At 54.1% G+C, this 20,878-nt stretch overlaps 2 protein-coding genes across 3 annotated transcripts in view; one reads left to right on the top strand and one right to left on the bottom strand.

The window, feature by feature from the left end:
- CDH23 (cadherin related 23) overlaps positions 1 to 20,878 on the top strand; it is a 128,953-nt gene that overhangs the window by 100,546 nt on the left and 7,529 nt on the right. Inside the window, exons 34-53 of one of the 2 annotated variants that reach the window (XM_042862897.1) lie at positions 302 to 451; positions 713 to 841; positions 921 to 1,049; positions 1,656 to 1,883; positions 10,788 to 11,009; positions 11,104 to 11,223; positions 13,050 to 13,230; positions 14,262 to 14,395; positions 14,530 to 14,739; positions 15,062 to 15,169; positions 15,659 to 15,761; positions 16,565 to 16,690; positions 16,777 to 16,980; positions 17,187 to 17,645; positions 18,455 to 18,571; positions 18,882 to 19,106; positions 19,490 to 19,659; positions 19,808 to 19,945; positions 20,115 to 20,234; positions 20,580 to 20,757. In XM_042862897.1, the coding sequence (XP_042718831.1) occupies positions 302 to 451; positions 713 to 841; positions 921 to 1,049; positions 1,656 to 1,883; positions 10,788 to 11,009; positions 11,104 to 11,223; positions 13,050 to 13,230; positions 14,262 to 14,395; positions 14,530 to 14,739; positions 15,062 to 15,169; positions 15,659 to 15,761; positions 16,565 to 16,690; positions 16,777 to 16,980; positions 17,187 to 17,645; positions 18,455 to 18,571; positions 18,882 to 19,106; positions 19,490 to 19,659; positions 19,808 to 19,945; positions 20,115 to 20,234; positions 20,580 to 20,757 (3,451 nt within the window). Of the gene's footprint in view, positions 1 to 301; positions 452 to 712; positions 842 to 920; positions 1,050 to 1,655; positions 1,884 to 10,787; positions 11,010 to 11,103; positions 11,224 to 13,049; positions 13,231 to 13,747; positions 14,396 to 14,529; positions 14,740 to 15,061; positions 15,170 to 15,658; positions 15,762 to 16,564; positions 16,691 to 16,776; positions 16,981 to 17,186; positions 17,646 to 18,454; positions 18,572 to 18,881; positions 19,107 to 19,489; positions 19,660 to 19,807; positions 19,946 to 20,114; positions 20,235 to 20,579; positions 20,758 to 20,878 lie in introns of those variants that run through there. The other variant, XM_042862896.1, reaches the window with a different exon arrangement.
- Positions 1,131 to 9,520, bottom strand: VSIR (V-set immunoregulatory receptor). The gene is made up of 7 exons (XM_042862902.1): positions 9,408 to 9,520; positions 6,130 to 6,585; positions 5,458 to 5,505; positions 5,112 to 5,219; positions 4,685 to 4,712; positions 3,866 to 4,053; positions 1,131 to 3,757 (listed from the first exon to the last, which is right to left on the bottom strand). The coding sequence occupies exons 1-7, from the start codon at positions 9,472 to 9,474 to the stop codon at positions 3,720 to 3,722; spliced, it is 933 nt and encodes a 310-aa protein (XP_042718836.1). The 5' UTR covers positions 9,475 to 9,520; the 3' UTR covers positions 1,131 to 3,719.

Below are 20,878 nucleotides of genomic sequence, written 5' to 3'. Positions count from 1 at the left end.
AATTGCAAAAGGCGATGAGAGCATTTCCTCCAATTAATGGTGGCTAAAGTAGCCCGCTCCCTTGTCGCCTCCAGGATGGAAAATCCAGCAAGCTCAAAAGCATGATCTCTCTGGGTTTCCTCTGCTCTGCTGCCAAGGGTGAACCCACACCTCTAGCCTGCAGTATCTGTGTGCATTCCCCCATGTCCCCCATGGGGACAAGACCCCACATGTTTTGCTGGCACTTTTGGGGGATGGAGGTGCAAGGACTGAGGGCTTTCTGGGGGTCTTACCGGGGGTCTCACTTCTGCCGTGCCCACAGGTGACCATCACGGTCCTGGATGAGAATGACAACAGCCCACAGTTCGACATCACCTCCGACTCATCCGTCAGCGTTCCAGAGGACAGCATGGTGGGCAGGAGGGTGGCTGTGGTCCTGGCTCGTGACCCTGACGCAGGCAGCAATGGGCAGGTGAGACAGTGCATCCTCCCCCAGCACCACTCCAGCCCCTTCCCCTGCCCTGTGTCCCCTTCATGCCAAGCATTGCATGAAGGCTGTGGGTGAGGCCGGGGGAGTTTGCTTTGGGGTGGCTGAATACCCCTGACACACACCACACTACGCCTTTGAAGATGCTCTGAGACATCCCAAGGTGCTGCTGGGTTTACTCCCGTAGGGGATCTCCGAGTCACATCACCTGCTGATGATTTTCCTCTGTCTGCTGGCCGCTTCCAGGTGACATTCTCACTGACAGCAGGGAATGTGGGGCAGGCGTTTGAGATCCGCACCACTAACAACACCTATGGAGAGGTGCTCGTGGCTCGGCCGCTGGACCGGGAGCTGCTCGATCACTACACCCTGCGGGTGAGCCGAGCCCTGCCATGCTCCCCTGCCCTTTGTGCTTAGAAATGGCATTTTGGAGAAAAATTGCCTACCACCACAGATCCAAGCTTCGGATGGTGGCGTGCCCCCCCGGAGGAAAGAGCACACCCTGCGGGTCACCATCCTTGACGTCAACGACAACCCGCCCGTCATCGATAGCCCCTTTGGCTACAATGTGAGCGTGAGTGAGGTGAGCACCCGAGGTGAGGCGGCTCTGAGGGAGCTGGATAATTAAGCAATAAAACACAACCAAGCATGAAAAAAAGACAACTTATTTCCTGCAGGTTTAATTCCTGGGCCATGAGTTCTCCATTTGAGGGTGAAAAATGAAATATAAGTGATAGTCAGTGACACTCGGATGCGTGGGAGTGCTGCTCGTGATGAATAGTTTCGCATTAACATTATTGCCCTGTTAGGATTTCCTTATCTCTGTAATGCATGGTTGAAGCTGGTCGAAGAACAGAATTTCTCTTTTGATTTCTCCTGTAATGGGTCCATCTAGAAATAATTAGCTGAGCTCTGAGTGCATTACACAGCCTCCACCTTCAGGTTTTACACTTAAAGAGCCCAGATAGTGCCAAATGCATGGCTGTCTGCAGCAGGAAACTCAAGGGCTTCATCCCAGCACGCTGGCCGAGGTGTACAGCCTCTGCTTTGCTGGGTGCCGGGATGGAGTTTGGAGCCTAGAGCAGCACACTGCCTGGGAAATCCCACTTTATATTAGAATGATGTTACCAATATCATGAATGATGTCTTTTCTATGTCATATCGTGCCTCTTTGTGTGTACACCTGCAGAACGTCGGTGGGGGCACGGCAGTGGTCCAGGTGCGCGCCACCGACCGGGATGCCGGCCTCAACAGCGTCCTGTCCTACTACATCACCCGCGGGAACGAGGATCTCACCTTCCGCATGGACCGAGTCACCGGCGAGATCGCTACACGGCCCTCCCCACCAGACCGTGAGCGGCAGAGCTCCTACTGCCTGCTGGTCACTGTGGAGGATGAGGGCAACCCCTCACTGTCGGTGAGCCGCTGGGGTGCGGGTTTGGGGGCTGAGCACCGGGATGCTGCATGGGGATGGATACAGGAGGGGGTGGATGCGAAGTTCTGTGCTTTGACGGTTTGGCCATACGTTAGCGTGTTGCTTCAGGTTGTGCTTTGGAGTCCATCCTTGGCACATGTGATGCCTTGGACCCTTTCTGGTTGCTTTGAGGTGTTTTCAAAGGTGCCGCCTCATCACTGCTTTCAGCACATGCCCTCGATTGTGTCTCATGCGCTCTGTTTCATACCCCCAACTCTGCTCTGAAGTGGTTTAAGCAGAAGTTCTGAGCTCTTTCATATCTCAGCTGAAAACTCCAAGCATCCCCATGGGCAAGCAGGGGTTGTCCTGCCCACCAGTTCACACCAAAACAGAGAATTGTCTCAGGATGCTGAACCCAGCAAGATGCATGAGCAAACACCCATATGCAAGTGTACATTGCTCCCAGCACAGCATGACCTCGCTGCCATCTCTCCTCGCCTCCACCTCACCCTTATCTCTCCCCATCTCACGCATCTTCTGGCAGCATGCCGGCTGCAAAGCCCTGCTCTACATTTGGAGGAAGCTTGCTGCAAGCAGCAGCACAGGTTACAGCTTGCAAATCCTCACACTTCTACCCGCCCAGTGGCTTGCACACCTCTTTGTGTCTTTTTCTTAAGCCAGACTATGGGTTAAAGCTTCCTCCTCATAAAGGCACAGCCTTTCCTTGATGGCTTTGTGCCACTGAGGCTGGACAGCCTTCTGCATTACAAATGCTGTGCATAGACAGGTTTTTCTTGCATGGCTCCAGCTGTTTTAGTGCCCTAGGACTGCTCAGTTTTGCAGTGAAGGTGATACCAGTGCAGCTGCATGCAGAGCCAGAAAATCCACCAGCACTCTGCAGACAACCTATCTAACTCACTAGCTTAAAAAAAAAAAAAAAATCCTTTTTTTTTACATTTTAATCAGCACTGATAATGGCACAAACAGAAAGATGAGTCCTACTGCTCTGAAGCTGAGTACAGAATCACAGCACAAGCAGCCCTCTGGCTGCAGGCTGTGCCAGCAAGCAGTGGGGCAGGAGGGCTGCGGCAGGAGTGAGCCTCTCCCCTTCCTGTTTTGCAAAGAAACCCTTCATGTAAAGTTGGCCAGTGCCTCTGTTTTGTCTCGCGGTGCTTCGACTACTTTACCATATGCTCCTGGAAAGGATATGCTGTCCAAGCGAGCAGGATGGGTGAGCACCACGCAGGTGGAGCCCCTGACAATAAGTTAAGTACTGGGGGAAGCAGGCAGGAGGAGCTGGAGATGCAACTCCTGGGGCCCAGAGCTGCTCTTCCTTCCATCCTCTGGGATTTAGGCACAAGGTGAGATCCACAATGAAATGTCAATAGTATACATCCTCATACAGACTGCGCACAATCGTCCCTCTCTGTGTTCTTTGCCATGAAAATAGGCAGTAAAACCCAAAGCCTGAGCAAGAGAGATCACTGGGACAGGAGAAACGGGCAAGACTCCTGGGCTTGACTTGATTTTTTTAAGGCACTTTGCTGTTGTTTGGTTGTATTGGCATCCTCCCCTTTTCTATTGTCTGGTGCATAATGACAACCGAGATCAGGCTCTTTCCATTGTCCTCTCTGCAGTGTTCCTCCTTGTAATGTGAGGGAAAACCAGCAGCTGCTGTCCAGGCACTGGGGAGAGGAAGGTGTGGAGGTCTTTATTCCATTTATTTTTAATTTTCCTGCTGGGGGTGGTTGGGTGGGAGTTGCTGCCCGCTCTGGCCGCATCCCCTCCTGCACAACCACAACACAGTGCCCTCCTCCGTTGCATTGGCCATGGGGCTCTTCAGGCTTTTAAGGAATTTGGTGAATCAGGAACAGGGTCTGGAAAAGGGGGCAGGCAGCAGGTGTTAGTGCACCAAGCATTCAGCAGGGCAGTCATCCATGCGTTCCCACAGCAGCCGCAAACAGAGTAGATGTGAGGATACTCACCCAGAGTGGGAAAGAAGCACTCCCCAGGGCCTGGTGGGGACAGCGGGGTGCTGGGCTCGGACAGCAGGTGCCGGCCGGACTCAGAGAGCTGCCGTCCACCCAGGTAGGAGAGCTGGGGTCGGGGCCGCTGCTCAGCACTGCTCACAGGGAGCGCCTCGAAGACAGGGTTCTCAATGCCCTGGGCACTGCTGCAGGAGAAGAGAGGGAATGAGGGATGCTACAGGGTCTCCTTATTGCAAAGCCTTCCAGCACGTTGCTTTCTGCACTGACAACGTGCATCTCTTTGAACTGAGGATGCTCTGTGCGGGGAGGGCACAGAGCACAGAGGCACAGTTGTGCGGAGAGGGGCCAGAGGATACAGACACTCATTTTATTGCCCTCCTGCAAGGCCTGGCAGGGTGCAGCTGATGGCTCCCTGTGCGAGCATTGCATGACTAAAATCCCCCCAGCCCTGCCTTAGGGCTGACAGCCAGCTCTGATGCTCTGGCTAGGGGGCTGTGGTTCTTTGTGGAAGCACCTGGCTGTGTGGGATGATGGAGCCACTAAGATCCTACTTTTGCTGAAAAGTTTCATTCTCATCTGTTCCCTTCTCTGAAAGATGTCCTTTTTGTAAATCTGGGAGGGAGCTGAGGTTACACTGCTTTGGCAGCATTCTGCCACAGGTGATCTGCATTTGTATTTCAGGGTCCTGTTTCACACTGGTGGCTCAGGGCACAGGAAGTGACAGAGTGGGTTTGACCTCAGCTGCACCCCAATGGGAGGCTGAGCAGGACAGGGTGGTTTTTGGGGTGCTGGGGATATGGGAAAGCACATGCTTACCTCTCCATTCGGACCAGCTCGTGAGCACCTGCCAAAGGCAAAACAGCATCAGCATCACCTGCCTGCACCCAGCATCATACCCATCCTGTGGCAGCCCCCTGCCCAAGTGTTCCAGCAACCCCCCCCCACCCCTAGTATCAAGCTCTGGGACTTTGCCTCCCCCCTGCACACCCTTCTGTGGGTGTGTATTTTGCAATATTGTGGGTTGGCTGTGCTCGTTTCATCATGGCTGAGGATGGATGTTGAAAGCATGGTTCCTGTCCTCATGCTGGCATTGCTCCACTGCTGCTGCAAAAGCCACTTCTCCAAGGGCTTCCATTGGAGCCCTTTCACTGCCCAGTGGCTTAGTGAGCAAAACTACATGCCCCATGGTGTCCCAGAATGGGTCCCCCTGGTCCCTGGATGGGGAGCACCCAGATGTACGTACGTCTGTGGCTGACTGCTTGCCGCTGCTTGTAAATCAGGAGCAAGATGAGGGGCAGGCAGAGGATGCCCACGATGCAGGCGCCCGTTGCCAGCGCAGCGGCTGTGATATCTGCAATAGCAGAGCACCAGAGTAAGGGTTGGATCTCACACCAGTTTTAGCAAAATGGATTTATCAACCAGCAAGAGGGGCAGACAGAGTGACTGCGCAGCTGCACCAGCTCTGAGGGCTGCAGGATGGGTGTACCTGGGCTGCTGCATGCCTGGAGCGAGCACCCAGCCCTCAGACAGCATGTGAGCTGGGAGAGCATGCACTGCATAGGGAAGAGGTGTTCTCTTTCTTCATTTACCTTTGCTGGTAGCAGTGTGAAAGGTGCAGTTCTGAAGTGCTCCTCTGCCTACGAAGGAGAAGACCAAACTACATAAGACCTCAGGAGCTACTTCAAGTGGCATCTACCAGCTTCCCTTTGCCCAATGAGCTTGAGAAAATCAGATAAATGGAATCACAGAATCATTCAGGTTGGAAAAGCCTTCTCAGCTCATTCAGCCCACCCCCACCTGTCCATCACCTGCATCCCTCAGTGCCATATCTCCATGGCTCTGCAACACCTCCAGGACAGTCACTCCCCCACCTCCCTGGGCAGCCTGTGCCACTGCATCACCACTCCTTCAAAGCAGTGGCGTCATGGGATCCATCCCCACGCCAGGAGCCAGCCCTTCCCGAAAGCCAGACCAGAGCCAGAACAGCGCCAGCGGCTCCTTTGCCTGGCCCCGCAGCCTCTTATACTAGGATTTGTTTTCCTTTTCTCCTGCAAAAGGTCAAAAAAGATCACTGAAACTATGTAACACACTTCTAATTGTGTCTTCCTGCTTCCACTGATATATTTTTCCTTTTTTTTTCCAATTGGGTTGTTTCTATGCTCCCCATCCCTCCTTCAACCCTTTGACATCTGCTGCTCTCCAGCTCCCATACCCCAGTGCACCCCACCTGGGGCATCCCATGCCTCTGCATCCCTGCTCACCCCTCTGGATCTGGAGCTCTACGAAGCCGTGAGCTACGTGCAGGGTATGGACCTTCCCGTGCTCCCGCCGTGTCTCCATGGCGTAGCAGCAGTAATTCCCGCTGTCCTGCATTGTCAGGTTCATCACCACAATGTGGAAAGCCCCATGATGGTCAGGGACGAACTCCACGCCACGGTGACCACCTGGTGATCCATGGGGGAACCTCGCAGTGCTGTTGGCAGAGGTGCCGTGGTGCCGGCCGGAATCGTGGCGCAGCTCCTTCTCAGTCAGGTTGCGAATGTGTCGCTTCTCAGAGCAGCTCTGGTCACCGTTGTTGCTGAAGTACCAGGTTTTGAAGATCAGGTCGTGGTGGTCGGTGAGTGGTCCGCTCACTTGGCAGCTCAGGGTGACGTTCTGGCCCTCAGGGCAGACGCAGAGCGTGTATGGGGCTGTCACCAGGAACGCCGCTGTCCCTCCTGCCAGCAGGAGAACAGGGTCACCGTGAGGATGCAAGGGGCATCACCCACAGGGACCCGAGTGTGGGCATCTGCTATGGCACGGTGATGGCCAGGAGTCCTTCTCTCCTGTGATACGAAATTTGAGGCTTGGGAAGATGCTGAATATCCTAAAAAGGGGGGAGATGGGAAACAGAACCTGCCCTTCTTCTATAGCTCCAAGCATACTTGAAAGTAAGCACTGAGCATCCTCTAACAGCAGCAGGTGGCCTGAAGGTTGTGGGGCACAGCTCAGGTGGGGAGCACACTGTGGGGCAGCAGGTGGAGGTCTGGGCTAAGGGGCAGAGGAGCCTTGCAAAGGGTGCAAAGGGAGCCGGAGGGGAAGCGGGGGAGGGGATATGGCTGGCAAATGAGGAAATACGAGTATCTTGGTCTGGTTGCATCGCACTCTGCTGCTCCTGTTTCCCCATAGCTTGTGTCAACAGCTGGTTAATAGGGGGAAAAGAAAAAAGAAAATAGTAGGAGAAAAAAAAAGGAGAAGAAAACAAAAAAAAAAAAAAGAGAGAGAGAGAGAAAAGACATAGGAGGAGGCCATGCCCCTGAGAAGAGGCGGGGAGAGGGTCCCACCCTGCTTGTTTTTCAGTGCTGCAGAGCAGAAGGGGAACTGGCTGCTGCAAGGAGCCTGAAACCAAAACTGCTCACAGAAATTCCTCCCCTGCTCAGCCAGGGGCACGTGAGGGGCTGGAGAGTTGCACCTTGGGTTTTGTGTGTTTTTTTTAAGGTTCTCAGGGATGTTTAGAGAAGAGGGCATTAGGACAGCATGCTCTTGCATCTCAATAACATCCTGTTGTTCCATCACTGCGCCGTTTTGCTTCGAGGTTTTTTCACTTGCTATATTGAGCAGGCTGCAAGAAGCCGCGGGTGTGCCGAGTGTCCCACAGGTCACCCTCCAGCTGAGACAGAGCTCCCATCACCTCCATCCCAACTGAGTACCTTCCACAATGCAGGGCTTCTGCCATCACCGTGCTGAGAGAGCGAAAGTGAAAATGCTCCATGTGCTGCTCCTACCCCACTTAAGCCATGTGCCCCACAGCGAGCCCCACAGCCTGCCATCGGCACAAAGGTACCTCCAAGGAGGCCGTGCTACCTGCACCACGGGAAGTGCCCCATTCACAACACGGCCCCAGGAGCCTGGAGAAGGGAAGTTGGGGCTCTATTGGAGGAAGTGTCTGCCACAGCCTTTGTTTTCCCAAAAAAAAGAGCGGCCGTCCCTCTCATCCCAACTGGCTTGGTTTGGGAGCCTGTGCCCTAGTTGTGTTTTGCCCTGGTGGCAAAGGGAGTATCTAGGCACTGGGTTGCTTTGGAGGTCCATGCCCAGCAAAAGTGGTCCAGGGATGCTGGGAGCAACTGGGATGGAAACTCAGTGCTTCCCCATGGCAAAATGTTAAGTGAGAGCATTTGTACCAAGTAGTCTCATGCAGCCGTGCCACGAGGCTGTTGTCATCATGCTGTCATTGTGCTTTGGAGCTCTCAGCTGGCTGAGCACAGGGCTGCACCTACCTTGGCACAAGTCTTTGCAGCAAGGAGGAATAAGGAAAAAAAGAAAGAGGATGCAGGAAAAAAAGCAGTGTTCTTGGCCCTTATCTCCCATGGAGCCAAATGGCTCTAGTACATGGGAGCTGGGGGGCAGTCCATGATATGTGGTGTCCATCCCAGGGACAGCATCAGGGAGCTGCTTTGACCTGCTGCCAATGCAAACCTGTGTGGCTTTGCCCTTTTGTTTTCTTTCCCAGAAAAACTCAAAGCAAAACTGCAGTGGTGGCATGTGGCAAACCACCCGCTTCCTTGCTTGCCCCCAGCTGCTGCAGGTCACAGTTCAGCCCCAGACCAGGGACGGGGCCACAGCACCAGGTTTCTGCTTGGGTTATGAGTTTGGAAATTGGGATTCTGCCTTCCCCATGGAGGAGAGGGGCTGATCCGAGGCATCATCCATGGTGCTACCATCCTAAAACTGTGTAGGAGCTGGATGTCTCCAAGAGCTCCGCTTCTCAATCCAGCCCAGCTAGCATTAGCTGGGCTGTGGAAAGTTTTGGCAGGCATGCTGTTGCAAGAAGCTCCATTCTTTTGGCGCTGGGCTAACGCTGAGCATCCAAGGTTGTATAAAGAGGGCAGAAAGAAGCACCAAGAGCAGACAAACCTCTGCGTGCACAGCCCTGCCGGAGCTCCTTCCCCAGCCCCAGATGTGTCCTTTCAGTATTGCCCATAGCACACCCCAGATGCAGGAAAGCTGCGGCTGGGGTGCAAAAAACAAATGTGCCTTCTCCCTTGTTTTTAAGCACACCTCTGCAGGCAGCAGCCAGCCTTTGCAGCTGGGCACCATTTCTTTCTGGGGATGTGCCAGCAGAAACGTGTGTTGTTCTGAGATAGAAGGAGAAGGCGAGCCCAGTACGGAGCCACTTGGCACATCCCTTGCGTGCATGCACAATGCTGCACGGCGATTACAGTAGAGCGGAGCATCTGTGCAGAGAGCAGCTCCAACACACTGCCTGCGTGCGTTGCTTCCCGGCCCGGCTGAGCTCGGGGTGCCGGCGGGGGGCTGCCTTCATGCTGCACGCGTCCCATCACAGTGAAGGAAGAAGGATGAAAAACAAACAGCTGGCGAGCAAAGGTTTACAACAGCCACTGCCCCATGGCCCCGTTTTCCCATCGCCTGAAACTCCGCGTCTGGAGGCAATGCTTATCCCCTCTGTCCCAAAGCCCCGAGGAAGTTAAGAACCCCCCAGTCCCTCACCCCGGTAGGGCAGCCCGCAGTGCTGGAGAAGAGGAGAAGGAGCGTGGCTTACCGTGGGAGGCGAGGAAGGAGAGTAGCCCCAGCAGCAGCTTCAGCGGCGCTCCTCGGGGGTCCTCCATCGCCGCACAGCCCCGGAGCAGCGCAGCGCAGCCCCGCCGCGCCCGCCTGAGCCGTGCACGCAGGAAATTTCGTTCTAGCCGGGGAGAGAAGTGCGAGCACCCCCAGGAGGCCAGATGGGGCACAGAGCGGTGCCCAGTCCTGCCCGATTCACTTCAGCAGAACGCACACCTCACTTGGAGTTCGTTTCTCTGCCGTGAGAGGGGTGGGCAGGTAGCCAACAACTTGACCAGGCTGGTGCTGTATAAGGGATGAGCAGGAGGGGGGGAAAAAGGGCAACTCAGGGAGATGCCATACCCCATAGCACATCCTCTCCAGAGCATCACTTGTGAACATCCTGAGCACCACACTGCTTCAAGCATCTTGGTGAGGAGGGTGCGATGCGGTTGTGGCTTCACAGTAGATGCTTCCACAAAGCTGTTATCAGAAATGTAACCCTTGTCTGGTAGAGAAGAAATTATCATTGGGTGAAGGTGTTCGGAGGGTTTTTTTGTGACAGTCGTGACCTCAGAGGGAGTTGCAGCCAGGCTGGCTGCAGTATGGGCAGATCTTGTGTGCAAACCTCTGTCCTGGAATCAGTGTCCCAAGTCCCACCCCAACAGGACAAGTGGAGCAGTTGGCATTGGTAGGGCAGACCCCAGCCATCCTGCTGCCCAGAAACATCTCATTTGCTCCTCATCCCCTTCCAAAAAAATTTCTTATCCATCCCAAGACTCTGCTGGAGGGGTCCTACCACCATCTGAGCCATTAGGCATGGTGGCATACTCCTGTCACCTCCCTACTCCCAGCTGTTTGTCCATGGGTGATATGACCAGAGGACATGGGTTGTCTGAGACGCTCATTTTTGTTCTTCCTCTAAGCTATAGCAGAAGCAGTTCTGCGTATTTTCCATCTTAGTAATCATGACCAAGGTGTCCCCAGTGTCACAGTGGGAACCTGCTAAGACCTACTCACAGACAGCAAGGCACAGTGGGGTTCAGTGTCTGGCTTTTCCTCTGCCACGGGCTTCTGCTTGGAGTTAGCAGCAATGGGAAAAAGCAGGAGAAACTGAGATGTTACTGAGATGTGTTGTGCTTGAAACAAGGTTGGGATTTAATATATGCATGCTTTAACTCTGTACCTAACTCCTAACCACTACTAAATGTTGCCTTGTGCTGGAGGTGTTCCTGCAGCCCCACGTCACTTTGGTTTAGGGCAATGCTTCATGCATCCTGCTTGCAGCTCTCGGCAGGGCTAACCGCACATTGTTCAATGACCCAGGCAGGTCAAGCTTTGCTCACCACGGGCCTTAACATGCTGTCCCCATGTACCACAGGCCACCACCACAGTGTTTGTCACCATCCTGGACGAGAATGACAATGCTCCAGTGTTCCAGCAGCAGCTGTACGAGGTGACGTTGGATGAGGGCCCTGCCACTCTCAATGCCACACTCGTCACCGTGCAGGCCCTGGACTGGGACGAAGGGCCCAATGGCACGGTGACATACGCTATCACTGAAGGCAACATCTTGGGCACTTTCCACATCAACAGCACCACGGTCAGTCAGGATGCTATCTAGGATGCTGTCCGCAGCTCAGCCATACCCTCCTCCTGTGATCTTCACTCCCAGCCGCTGTCCCCTTGCCTTGCAGGGACAGATCCGCACCCTGAAGGAGCTGGACTACGAGATCAGCCACGGGCGCTACACCTTGGTGGTCACTGCCACTGACCAGTGCCCCATCGCCTCGCGCCGGCTGACATCAACCACCACGGTAGGATTCCGACACTGTAGTGTCTTTGGGGTCCAGGAGTTCTCCTCCATAGCATAAATGCTAAATCATGGCCTGAAACAGTGATTGAGCACCTGGGGAAGGCAGGGCCAATCCAGCAGTGCACCTGAGTGATCAGAAGGGGTGGAGTCACGATCCACCCCTTCCCAGACCTCATTTAAGGGGTGGCAGTGGAAGTGAGGGCATCTCTTGCTGGAGATCCCTGCCTACCTGAGGCCTTCCAAAGTTAAGCAGCTCTTTTCCTTCATTTCTGTGTCTGCCGCATTTGGGCTTGTTCTCCTTTGCTGTAGCCAAAGACTTTGCCATCCTGCTATTATCGTGGTGCTTTCCACCCCACTGTAGCATTATATCCTCTCACGAGTGGTTTCACATCTCCTTCCTAGTGCTCACCAGACACTCTTCCCAGTTGGCCCAGTTGCTGTTTCATCTTGGGGTTGCAAAACAGAGTGCTCAAGGTTGGGCTCAGCCACCATTATTCATCTGCTTTCCAAATTCCTGTTTCATTCCATGTAGGGAGGTTACTGAGAGCATTTCATTCCTTTCTCTTGCAATGTCCTAAACTTTGTGTTCTGCTCCAAGATCAGTCAGGCTCTGCTCGGGGAAGGGAGGGTAGGCTAGCAGTTCCAAAGCACATGTTTTGCACAAATTGAACACACTGATTACTTCTGTGGATGAAATCAAAATGTGATTTTGATTTTTGTATGGTGTTGTCCATGTCCTAAGTGATTTTGGAGCCTGCAGGAAAGGACAGGGGAGGCAGCAGCTCTTCGAGTGCTGCAGGCAAAGGCAGAGCTTTCCCTTGACCACAGTGAGACATGAATTTGGAAGCTCTATCAGCAACAAGGACCAGGGCTAGACAGGAGAGGAAACATCCTCCGCATGCCGCCCACATAGCTCTGCCAGTACATTTTTGAAAGCAGAGCTTTTAGAAGAAGATTTAGTGATTATTTTGGATCACAAGTGATGGGAAATCCATCTCCCTGATAAGGCATGCCAGTATTTGTTTTCTCTGCTGCTAGGAAATGGAGCAGGCACTCATATAGTCCTCAAGGATTAGATTTAGCCAGTACCAAATGTACATCTGACAAACCTTATGACCCTCAATCCAGGAGATCAAAAAGCATCTCCTGTTTAGCATCTTCTTCATAGCCATCCATAAAACCCATATGGCCAGCTAGAAGGAGGAGCCTCTTCTAGTGCTCCATAAGCTCAGCCTTTCACCAGCCACCAGAGACTCTCTCCTCAGACAGGCATTCTCTGCCATGCAAGTGCCCAGAAGGGCTTAACTCTCTCTGTGATATAATGAAATACAGATATATAAACAAGTTTTGTGGATGGTGACTCAGTTAAAAGGCCAAATGCCTGAAAGACCCAAGCTCAGCCATGCTCTACTATGTCCCAAAGCTGTTGATGCTTTTTTGAGACTGTAGGCTCACTGATGTCCAGCCAGCTAAATGTGTCATGGAAAGGGATGGTAAGCCAACTGCGTTGGTGTTGTTTTGTGTTTGAATAAGCATGCAATCTGCAAATTTTTTCTTATTTGCTCATCATGAGAGGTGAAGCCCTTGACTGTCCAGGAGGAAAAGGAGTGAGAAAGCCTTTCAGCGCACCAGAGAGCAGCTGCCTGCAGAGAACAGCTCTCTGTGAACTCATTTCTTTTGTGGACAAGCATGTTTCTCTCATGTTTTCAATCCAGCTTGGAATTGTCAGGGTGTGAATGTGGAGTTTTCCACCGGTAGCCCCATCCACCAGTGGGCACAGGGTCAGTTCCCTCTCCCAGCCCTCTCACCCTCTTCCCTCTCCTGCAGGTGCTGGTGAATCTCAATGACATAAATGACAACTGTCCCACCTTCCCACGGCCCTACGAAGGCCCCTTCGATGTGACAGAGGGACAGCCTGGCCCCCGCATCTGGACCTTCCTGGCCCACGATGGGGACTCGGGGCCCGGTGGGCAGGTGGAGTACAGCATCATCGCTGGGGACCCTCTGGGTGAGCAGGGACGTGGGGTGCTAGCTCCTAAATTTTGTGCTAGAGGCAGTGGTACGGCCCCATCCCTCTTGCCCTGCTCTACAGGGATGCAGCCCACGCTTATGGAAAGGATGGGCTCGCCTTCCTTTTTTGCTTTATTTTGTGGTTTTTTGAAGCAGAGCCTTGTCACCAGGCAGGGAGGGGGGTGGGTGGAGGAGTTGCGAAGTGCAGGCGGAAGCCTTTCAGAAAAGCCATCCTCCCAGCTGGCTGCTTCTGCAAATTCTGCCTTTTGACACCAGGAAATCCTGTTTTGAGCAACAGGAAATTTAACCTGTTAATGGCCAAGGATGGGGGCCTGGTCTTGTGCAAGCCCAACTTGGGGGAGAGGGGATGGAGGGAGGAATCTGCTGAACGACAAATGCAACAAAATAAATAGCACAGAAAGAGAAACAGAGAAATGTAAGCATAGAGCAGCATTGCAGGATGCGTTGCGGTCTGAATGTCCCTGTAACTCATGGCAAAGCTGCAGCCCCAGAGCAGATGGCAGAGCAGCTGCGAGTGTCTCTGGCTGTGTGGCAGCTGAGGGGATGTAGCTACAGCTGTCACCACCCCCCTCACTACCCCCAAAGTGGCTGGTGATGGCAGCCAAGGCTTTCTGGAAGGCAGAGCCCAGTCCCATCTACCAGCTGACCCTGGCTGCAAAACATCTCCAGGACAACTGAGAAGCGGCTCCTTGGCTTTGGGCCCATCCATGCCATGCAGACCCCCTGCCCAGTCACAAACAGGTGCTTGGAGGGCTTTTGGCATCTTCAGAAAGGACTGTGAGCACCTTTCTTCTGCCATTCAGTCCCCCTACCCAGCTCCTCCTCTCCTGGCGTGGACGTTGGGTCCTGGGATAAACCCTGCTACCCTGTTCCCCTGGCAATGGGACTGTCCCCAAGCCCACAAAGCACACCCCTCCCTGTGCCCAGAGCCAACCTCAGAACCAGGGTGCGTGTCCCCTGTTCCCTTGGGTGGCACAGTGCAAGCCATGGCCCTGCCGTCTCTGGCAGGGGAGTTTGTGATCTCCCCAGTGGAGGGGGAGCTGCGGGTGCGGAAGGATGCTGAGCTGGACCGTGAGAACATCCCCTTCTACAACCTCACTATCTCCGCCCGGGACCGGGGTGTGCCCCCACTCAGCTCCACGGTGAGTCCACAGGGACCCACAGTGACCAGCAAGCCACCATCTTGTGTCCCCAACTCCTTCCTGCTGGAAGGAGATGGGAGGAATAGACATAAGTGCTCCCTATCAGAGCCTGTACCTCTTCTCTGCCCCTGCAGATGCTTGTGGGTGTGCGTGTGCTGGACGTCAATGACAACGACCCTGTGCTCCTCAACCTGCCAATGAACATCACCCTCAGTGAGCACGCCCCGGTCTCCAGCTTCGTCACACGCATCCTCGCCCAGGACGCAGACCAGGGCCCGAATGCCCTCCTTACCTTCGACATAACTGCTGGCAACAAAGAGAGTGCCTTCTACATCAACAGCACCGTACGCCCCATTGAGGGGTTGGGCACCAGGGGTTGTAGGGTGGGCACAGCTCCCTCCTTTGCCCCCATGGGCTGTCTTGCACCCTGGGAAGGGTGTAGGGCTCTCCAGAGCTAAGGAAGGTGAAGATCTATGGGTCACGGGTGCACTGGACACCGAAGTGGGGCTGTGTAGATACATGGGGCTCTACTGGCTGGTGGGTCCCCAAGAACTTCATGGCACCAGGCAGGACTGCTCTGGTCTATGCATTCCATAGGATGCCTTGTCCAGCAGGTGAAGCCCACCTCATACCCCTTGTACCTATTTCCTCCTTTTTTCTTGGTAGACCGGCATCATCTACGTAAACCGCCCCTTGGACAGGGAGCGGGTGGCAGAGTACAGGCTGACCATCACGGTGAAGGACAACCCTGAGAACATCCGCAATGCCAGGCGGGTAATTACAGACACTGCCAGACCTCCAGCTGTGTAGGAGGCAGGGCATGGGAGAAGGGGCTCCTGCCATGACCAGGAAACGGGGAGCATTTCCAACAGTGTTCTCATCCTTTGAAAGCATCTTGGGGGCACAAAGAGGGGGGGCTGCATTACCCCACCAACAGAGAGCGAGGCCAGTAGGTTTTAGAGCAAATCTGATATTTTGTGTTGACTCCATGCAATAGCAGTAGACATCATGAATGTAGGGCCAGATTTGGGCTGGGGAGCTGAACAACCACAGTGATATCTGTCTGGATGTCCCAAACACCATGCTTTGAGAGTGTGGGCTAAGAAGGGATTCCCGGCTCTGGGATGGTAATCTGGGGAACATGGTTGCACAGGGCTCCAATTCTGGGGAACACGATTCTGTAGGAGAAGTGGGTGGAGATCTTGTTGAAAGGACCGTGCGGTCATCACCCTCTTGTCCCCATTTTCCTTTACAAACCTTTAGGATTTTGACCTGCTGGTCATTTCCATAGCGGATGAAAACGACAACCACCCCCTCTTCACCCAGAGCTCCTACCAGGCCGAGGTGATGGAGAACTCACCCCCGGGTAGGTCTGTCCTCACTCCTTGGGGGGCCGGGCAAGGGGAAGTTCCTCCTGGCCACCATGGAGGAGGCACCACGGGCTGTGCTCCAATGGTGCCACCACGCAGGGTGAGGCCAAAGGTCAGTGGGAAGGGGATGCTGAGTGTGAGGGGAGGTCAGCCTGCAGGAGACCACAGCTTTTGTCTATGCAGCAAGTGGAAACCCTTTCTGGCACAGGCAAGATGCAAGTTTGCAGTGAATCAGCCCTGTTTAGGAACTGATCAACAGCAGAGAGCAACACTGTCCAAATTCAGCCCTGTGGGCAGCCAGTGGGTGTTGTAGGGGACAGGGTGCCATCTCTCCATCACCAGCACCTAGAGCTGTCTTGCTTCATGGGATGAAGATGAAACAGTCCAGCCTGTCCAGATGGACAGTTTTCAGCCCAAGTGCTAAGAATGTCCCTCTTATTTTTATGTTTTTCTTCTTTTCTGCCTTTTAAATCACTCCCTGCTCCAAGACGCATCTTCCACCTAGCTCCTAGCTGCTCCCAGGCAAAGGGTTTGGACGTCCCCCAGGAGCCCCCGTTCCACAGCTGATCTGATGGATGTGTCTGTCTGTTTGCTTTCAGCAGGATATCCCGCTGCCATGTCTGGGCCCCACATGCCGGTCTGCAGGGCTGCAGCAGCCACCCCCTCACGCCCCACAAGGCCTCGCTCTGTCACCTCCTCCATTCATTCATTGCTGTCTGTCATGCATCACCAGGGTGGGAAGGGGGTGGGGGACTCTGTGGGGCCTGCCACCCTTTCTAACCTTTGTTGTCCCATCCAGGAACTCCAGTCACCATTCTCAATGGACCCATCCTAGCTTTGGACGGTGACCAGGGCAGTAATGCTATGGTGACCTACCAGCTCTTGGCAACATCCCTGGACCTCTTCATTATCAACAATAGGACAGGTGAGGTGATGTGGCAGACCACTGTCCCCAGCCCAGGGCCACCAGGCAGAAGTGGGGTCTGTCACCAGACTTTTCTGCTCCTCCAGGTGTTGTTTCAGTGAAGCCTGGTAGTGTGATAGACCGTGAAGCTTTGCTGGACCCACTGCTGGACTTCACACTGGTGGCCGTTGACACTGGGGGGCTGAACAGCACCGCTAGCCTCACAGTGACCATCCTGGATGACAATGACAACCGCCCTGTCTTCCAGCCAGTGTCCATCACAGCTCAGCTGAGGGAAAACAGCCCCCCAGGTGAGGGTGGAGAGCAGGGACATAAGGGTGATCCAAAGGACTGTGTGAAGCCATCAACTGACTATAGAGTTGACTGAGTTGGGATTGAAGAGGCAGTTTGGGAGCTAGGGCTGCCAACATTGCTTGGTGGCATTTTCCTTGGGAATGGGACTGATTGCTGCTGCCCTCCATCCCTTAGCTTAGTGGGCTGCATTCCCCCTTTCCAGGCTTTTCCGTCCTCCAGGTGACAGCCACAGATGCAGACAGTGGCCTCAACAAGCAACTGGATTACAGGATCGAGGGCGGAGGCCAGGACAGGTTCCTGATTGATGCCACCACAGGGGTGATCCGTGTGGCCAACCTCAGCATTGACCGGGAGGAGCGGGATGCCTATCGGCTGACAGTAGTGGCCGTGGACCAGGGCACACCAGCTCTCTCAGGCACTGCCACCATCAGCATCCTCATTGATGATGTCAATGACTGCCGGCCTGAATTCATCAACCCCATCCAGACAGTCAGCGTGCCTGAATCAGCCATCCCTGGAACCGTGGTGGCCGAGGTGACCGCCATTGACCGGGACCTCCATCCACGCCTGGAGTACTACCTGCTGGAGATTGTGGCCCGTGATGACACAGATGCACTGGTGCCTGACCAGCAGGAAGCATTCACGGTGGATTTTAGGACAGGTAGGAGAGCGGGAAGGGTGGTGCGGGCAGCATGGATCCCTCTTCTCTCTTCTGCTTCTTCTTCTGTGCCTGGAGGTAGGTGTTCAAGGCATGGGGCGATGATGCTCAACTCCTGCCTCCCTGCTCTGCTATTCCAGCTTATCTAACCCTTTTCTTTCCTTTTTCCAGCTCTTGGCTCACCAGGTTTGTCTCTGTGTCCACACCTGTTTCTCCCTCCATGCCATCCTTCCATCTCACCCATTATCATTGCAGGTGGCCAGGCAGGCAGGCGGTGGCTGCTCAGCCTTTGCAGACTGGATGCGGGCACCCTCACAGAAGGGGGCTGGGATGGGGGGAATGGAGTAAGTGGTACCAGCCTCAAGGGCAGGAGGGCCAGGAGCCTTCCCCCAGGAGTGTTTTGGAAGCATGGAGCTGATATGGGAAAGAAAAAATCACTTGGAGGAAAGGAGGTGGGGAAAGACTATTAAAAGTGCCTTGATGTTGCATGAAGGTGAACGACAGTCATGCAGTGATGCAGCAGAAGTTGCTCCCAAATCCCTTTTGTCTGCACAAGCTAAATCTTTGGTAGAGAAGAGGGAGACCCAGCTATCTGGGCCGAGTGGAGCAGGCAGGATGGCACGTGATGAACAGTACAGAGAGTGAAGTCATCTCCTCACATAGTTATCAAGTGCCTTCCCTGCTCAGCCATGGAGAGGTAAACGTGTGAACACACAGGAGGGAGTAACAGTTGGCTGGTGCCCATCAGTCTGCCTAGGGTCCTCAACAAAGTGCAGGTACAGCCTCTAACCCAAACCTCTTGGGGTTTCCAGGAGCTGTGAAGATCAAAACCCCCCTCAACCGGGAACTTGTGGCCACCTACGAGGTCACCATCTCCGTCCATGACAATGCCAGTGAAGTCATTGACCGCTCAGTCAGCGTGCCCAATGGTAAGCATGATCCCTTGCCATGGGGGTAACTAGGCAGCACAGGGCCACGTGTTGCCTTTCCTAGGCACTAGTATGACCTCATGGCCCTTGGCCACCATCCCACAGCCAGCCACACAGACCAGCTTAGGGCTGAAGTATGTCCCACAGCCAGCTAGGGTCGCAGCTGAAGATAGCCATTTCTCTTGATGATCCACTTCAGTTTAGTTGGCTTTCCTGGAGTTTCATGTTCTTTAGGACCATTCCATCCTTCTTTCCCTTCTCTTTCTCACTTCTCCTTTTCTCTCTCTTCTCTCCCCCATTTTGTCCCCAGCCAAACTGACAGTTAACGTCTTGGATGTCAATGACAACACGCCACGCTTTCGTCCATTCGGGGTCACCTATTTCACCGAGCGGATCCTGGAGGGAGCCACACAAGGCACCACACTCATCTCCATCTCAGCAGTGGATCCAGACAAAGGAGCCAATGGGCAGATCACCTATGAGCTGCTGGACCTGTCCCCAGAAGGCTATGCCTGCCTCGAAGATCAGTCGGCAGGTTGGTAGTCTGGGAAGGTGTGCATCCCACAACCCCTGTGAGAAAAGCAGGGAAGAGGTGGAGTGTCTGAAGCCTCTTGACACAGCCCAATCCTAAAAGGAACAAGCTGTAGTAATTCTATGAGAAATTTGGCCAGGATTTGGCAACTGAGGACCAAATCTAACCAAGTAGATAGGGAGCTCCATAGAAGCGCTGTCTGATTTCTGGCTTACTATGGTAGCTAGCCTATAGAAAGGTTTCTTTAATTAATCTCTCTCCTGACTTATAGCAGAAGAGATTCCTTTATTCCATCATCACTACTGAGCCATATTCTATGTGCAGAAAAGGCTGTCAGGAGGGGACCTGGGGGCAGGTTTCTCATTTCAGGGTCTGCTATCCTCTAGGGAAGGTCGTGGCCAACAGGACAGTGGACTACGAGGAGGTGCAGTGGCTGAACTTCACTGTCCGAGCTTCCGACAACGGCTCTCCCCGCAGATCCGCCGAGATCCCTGTGTACCTCCAGATAGTGGACGTCAATGACAACAACCCCATCTTCAGCCAGCCGTCCTACCAGGTGAGCTGGGTCCAAATCTGTGCAGAGCTGGGAAGCGGTGCATTCACCTGAGTATTGCCTTGGTGGATTAGCTAGTCATTAACAGTCTTTTCTTACAAAAATGGCAGACAGTGCAGCAACCAGCCCCCCCTGCTCCCTTTACTTGCAGAAAGCTGTCTTTGAGGACGTGCCGTTGGGTACGGTCATCCTGAGGGTCAAGGCCACGGATGCGGATTCTGGGCGCTTTGCTCTCATCCAGTACAGCCTAAGGGATGGAGAGGGCAAGTTTGGGATAAATCCCGAAACGGTAAGGAGCCAGTTAAAGCTAGAACAGAGGGAGAAAAAGAGCAGGCAGGCTGAGAAGATGCCACCCTGTGGCCCCAAGGGCAGCCTTGCTCCTGCACCTCACTGTCTGTCCCTTGACAAGTACCAGCTCTGCCAGATAAGGCACTCCTGAAGGTCTCTGTGTGCTGCAGGGTGACATCTACATCCTGTCAGCCCTGGACCGGGAGAAGAAGGACCACTACACGCTGACAGCTGTGGCTAGGGACAACCCTGGGGACATCTCCAGTAACCGTCGGGAGAACTCTGTGCAGGTAGGTCACCACCAGCTCTAGGGAGGAATAAGCTTCAAGGAAGAGCAGAGGATCCCAGGACATGGGGCTGTGGGATTAACAGTACAGGGGACTTTACACTATGGGCACCAAGCATCCATGGGAGTGCGTGGGGCAGGAGGGGCAGGGGAGGTGGATGCTACTGTCTGGAAGTGCTCCATACTGTCATGGAGTGAATGGGCGCCCTGGCTGTGTTTGTCTCCGTTGCTGGGGACAGGTTTGGGCCAGTAGAGTGAGACAAATAGCAGGAAAGGGCACCATGCTCCGGTGGCAGTCATGGCAGGGTCTCCATCCTCATGTGACCCAGTGGGCTGGGCTTTGTCGAAGGTACTGATCACCGTCCTGGACATCAATGACTTCAGACCACAGTTTAGCAAGAGCCAGTTCAGCACCAGCGTCTACGAGAATGAGCCGGCAGGTACATCAGTGATCACCATGACCGCGACAGACCTGGATGAGGGGGACAACGGTGTGGTGACCTATAGCATTGAGGGTCCTGGAGCAGGTAGGTGCCACAGGAGGCTGGCTTCTCACTGTGGATGGGGGACATATAGGGTTATGGTGAGGAGCTGTAGGGGCCAATAAGGGTTAAGGTTTTGCAGGTGGATAGAGATGATGCCTGAAAT

The sequence above is a fragment of the Lagopus leucura genome, unplaced genomic scaffold, assembly GCF_019238085.1.
Source record: "Lagopus leucura isolate 7727_CA_CO unplaced genomic scaffold, USGS_WTPT01 Super-Scaffold_739, whole genome shotgun sequence".
Taxonomy (NCBI): Eukaryota; Metazoa; Chordata; class Aves; order Galliformes; family Phasianidae; genus Lagopus; species Lagopus leucura.
This window is presented reverse-complemented; position numbering and strand designations above follow the sequence as displayed.

Bases quoted from the DNA above. Each gene is read 5' to 3' on its own strand.
- VSIR (XM_042862902.1), bottom strand. From the start codon at position 9,474: ATGGAGGACCCCCGAGGAGCGCCGCTGAAGCTGCTGCTGGGGCTACTC. The intron at 5,506-6,129 runs GTGAGCAGGGAT...TCTCCTTCGTAG, and splicing joins AGAGCTCCAGATCCAGAGGG to GCAGAGGAGCACTTCAGAAC. The intron at 3,758-3,865 runs GTGAGTATCCTC...CCCCTTTTCCAG, and splicing joins GTGCTTCTTTCCCACTCTGG to ACCCTGTTCCTGATTCACCA.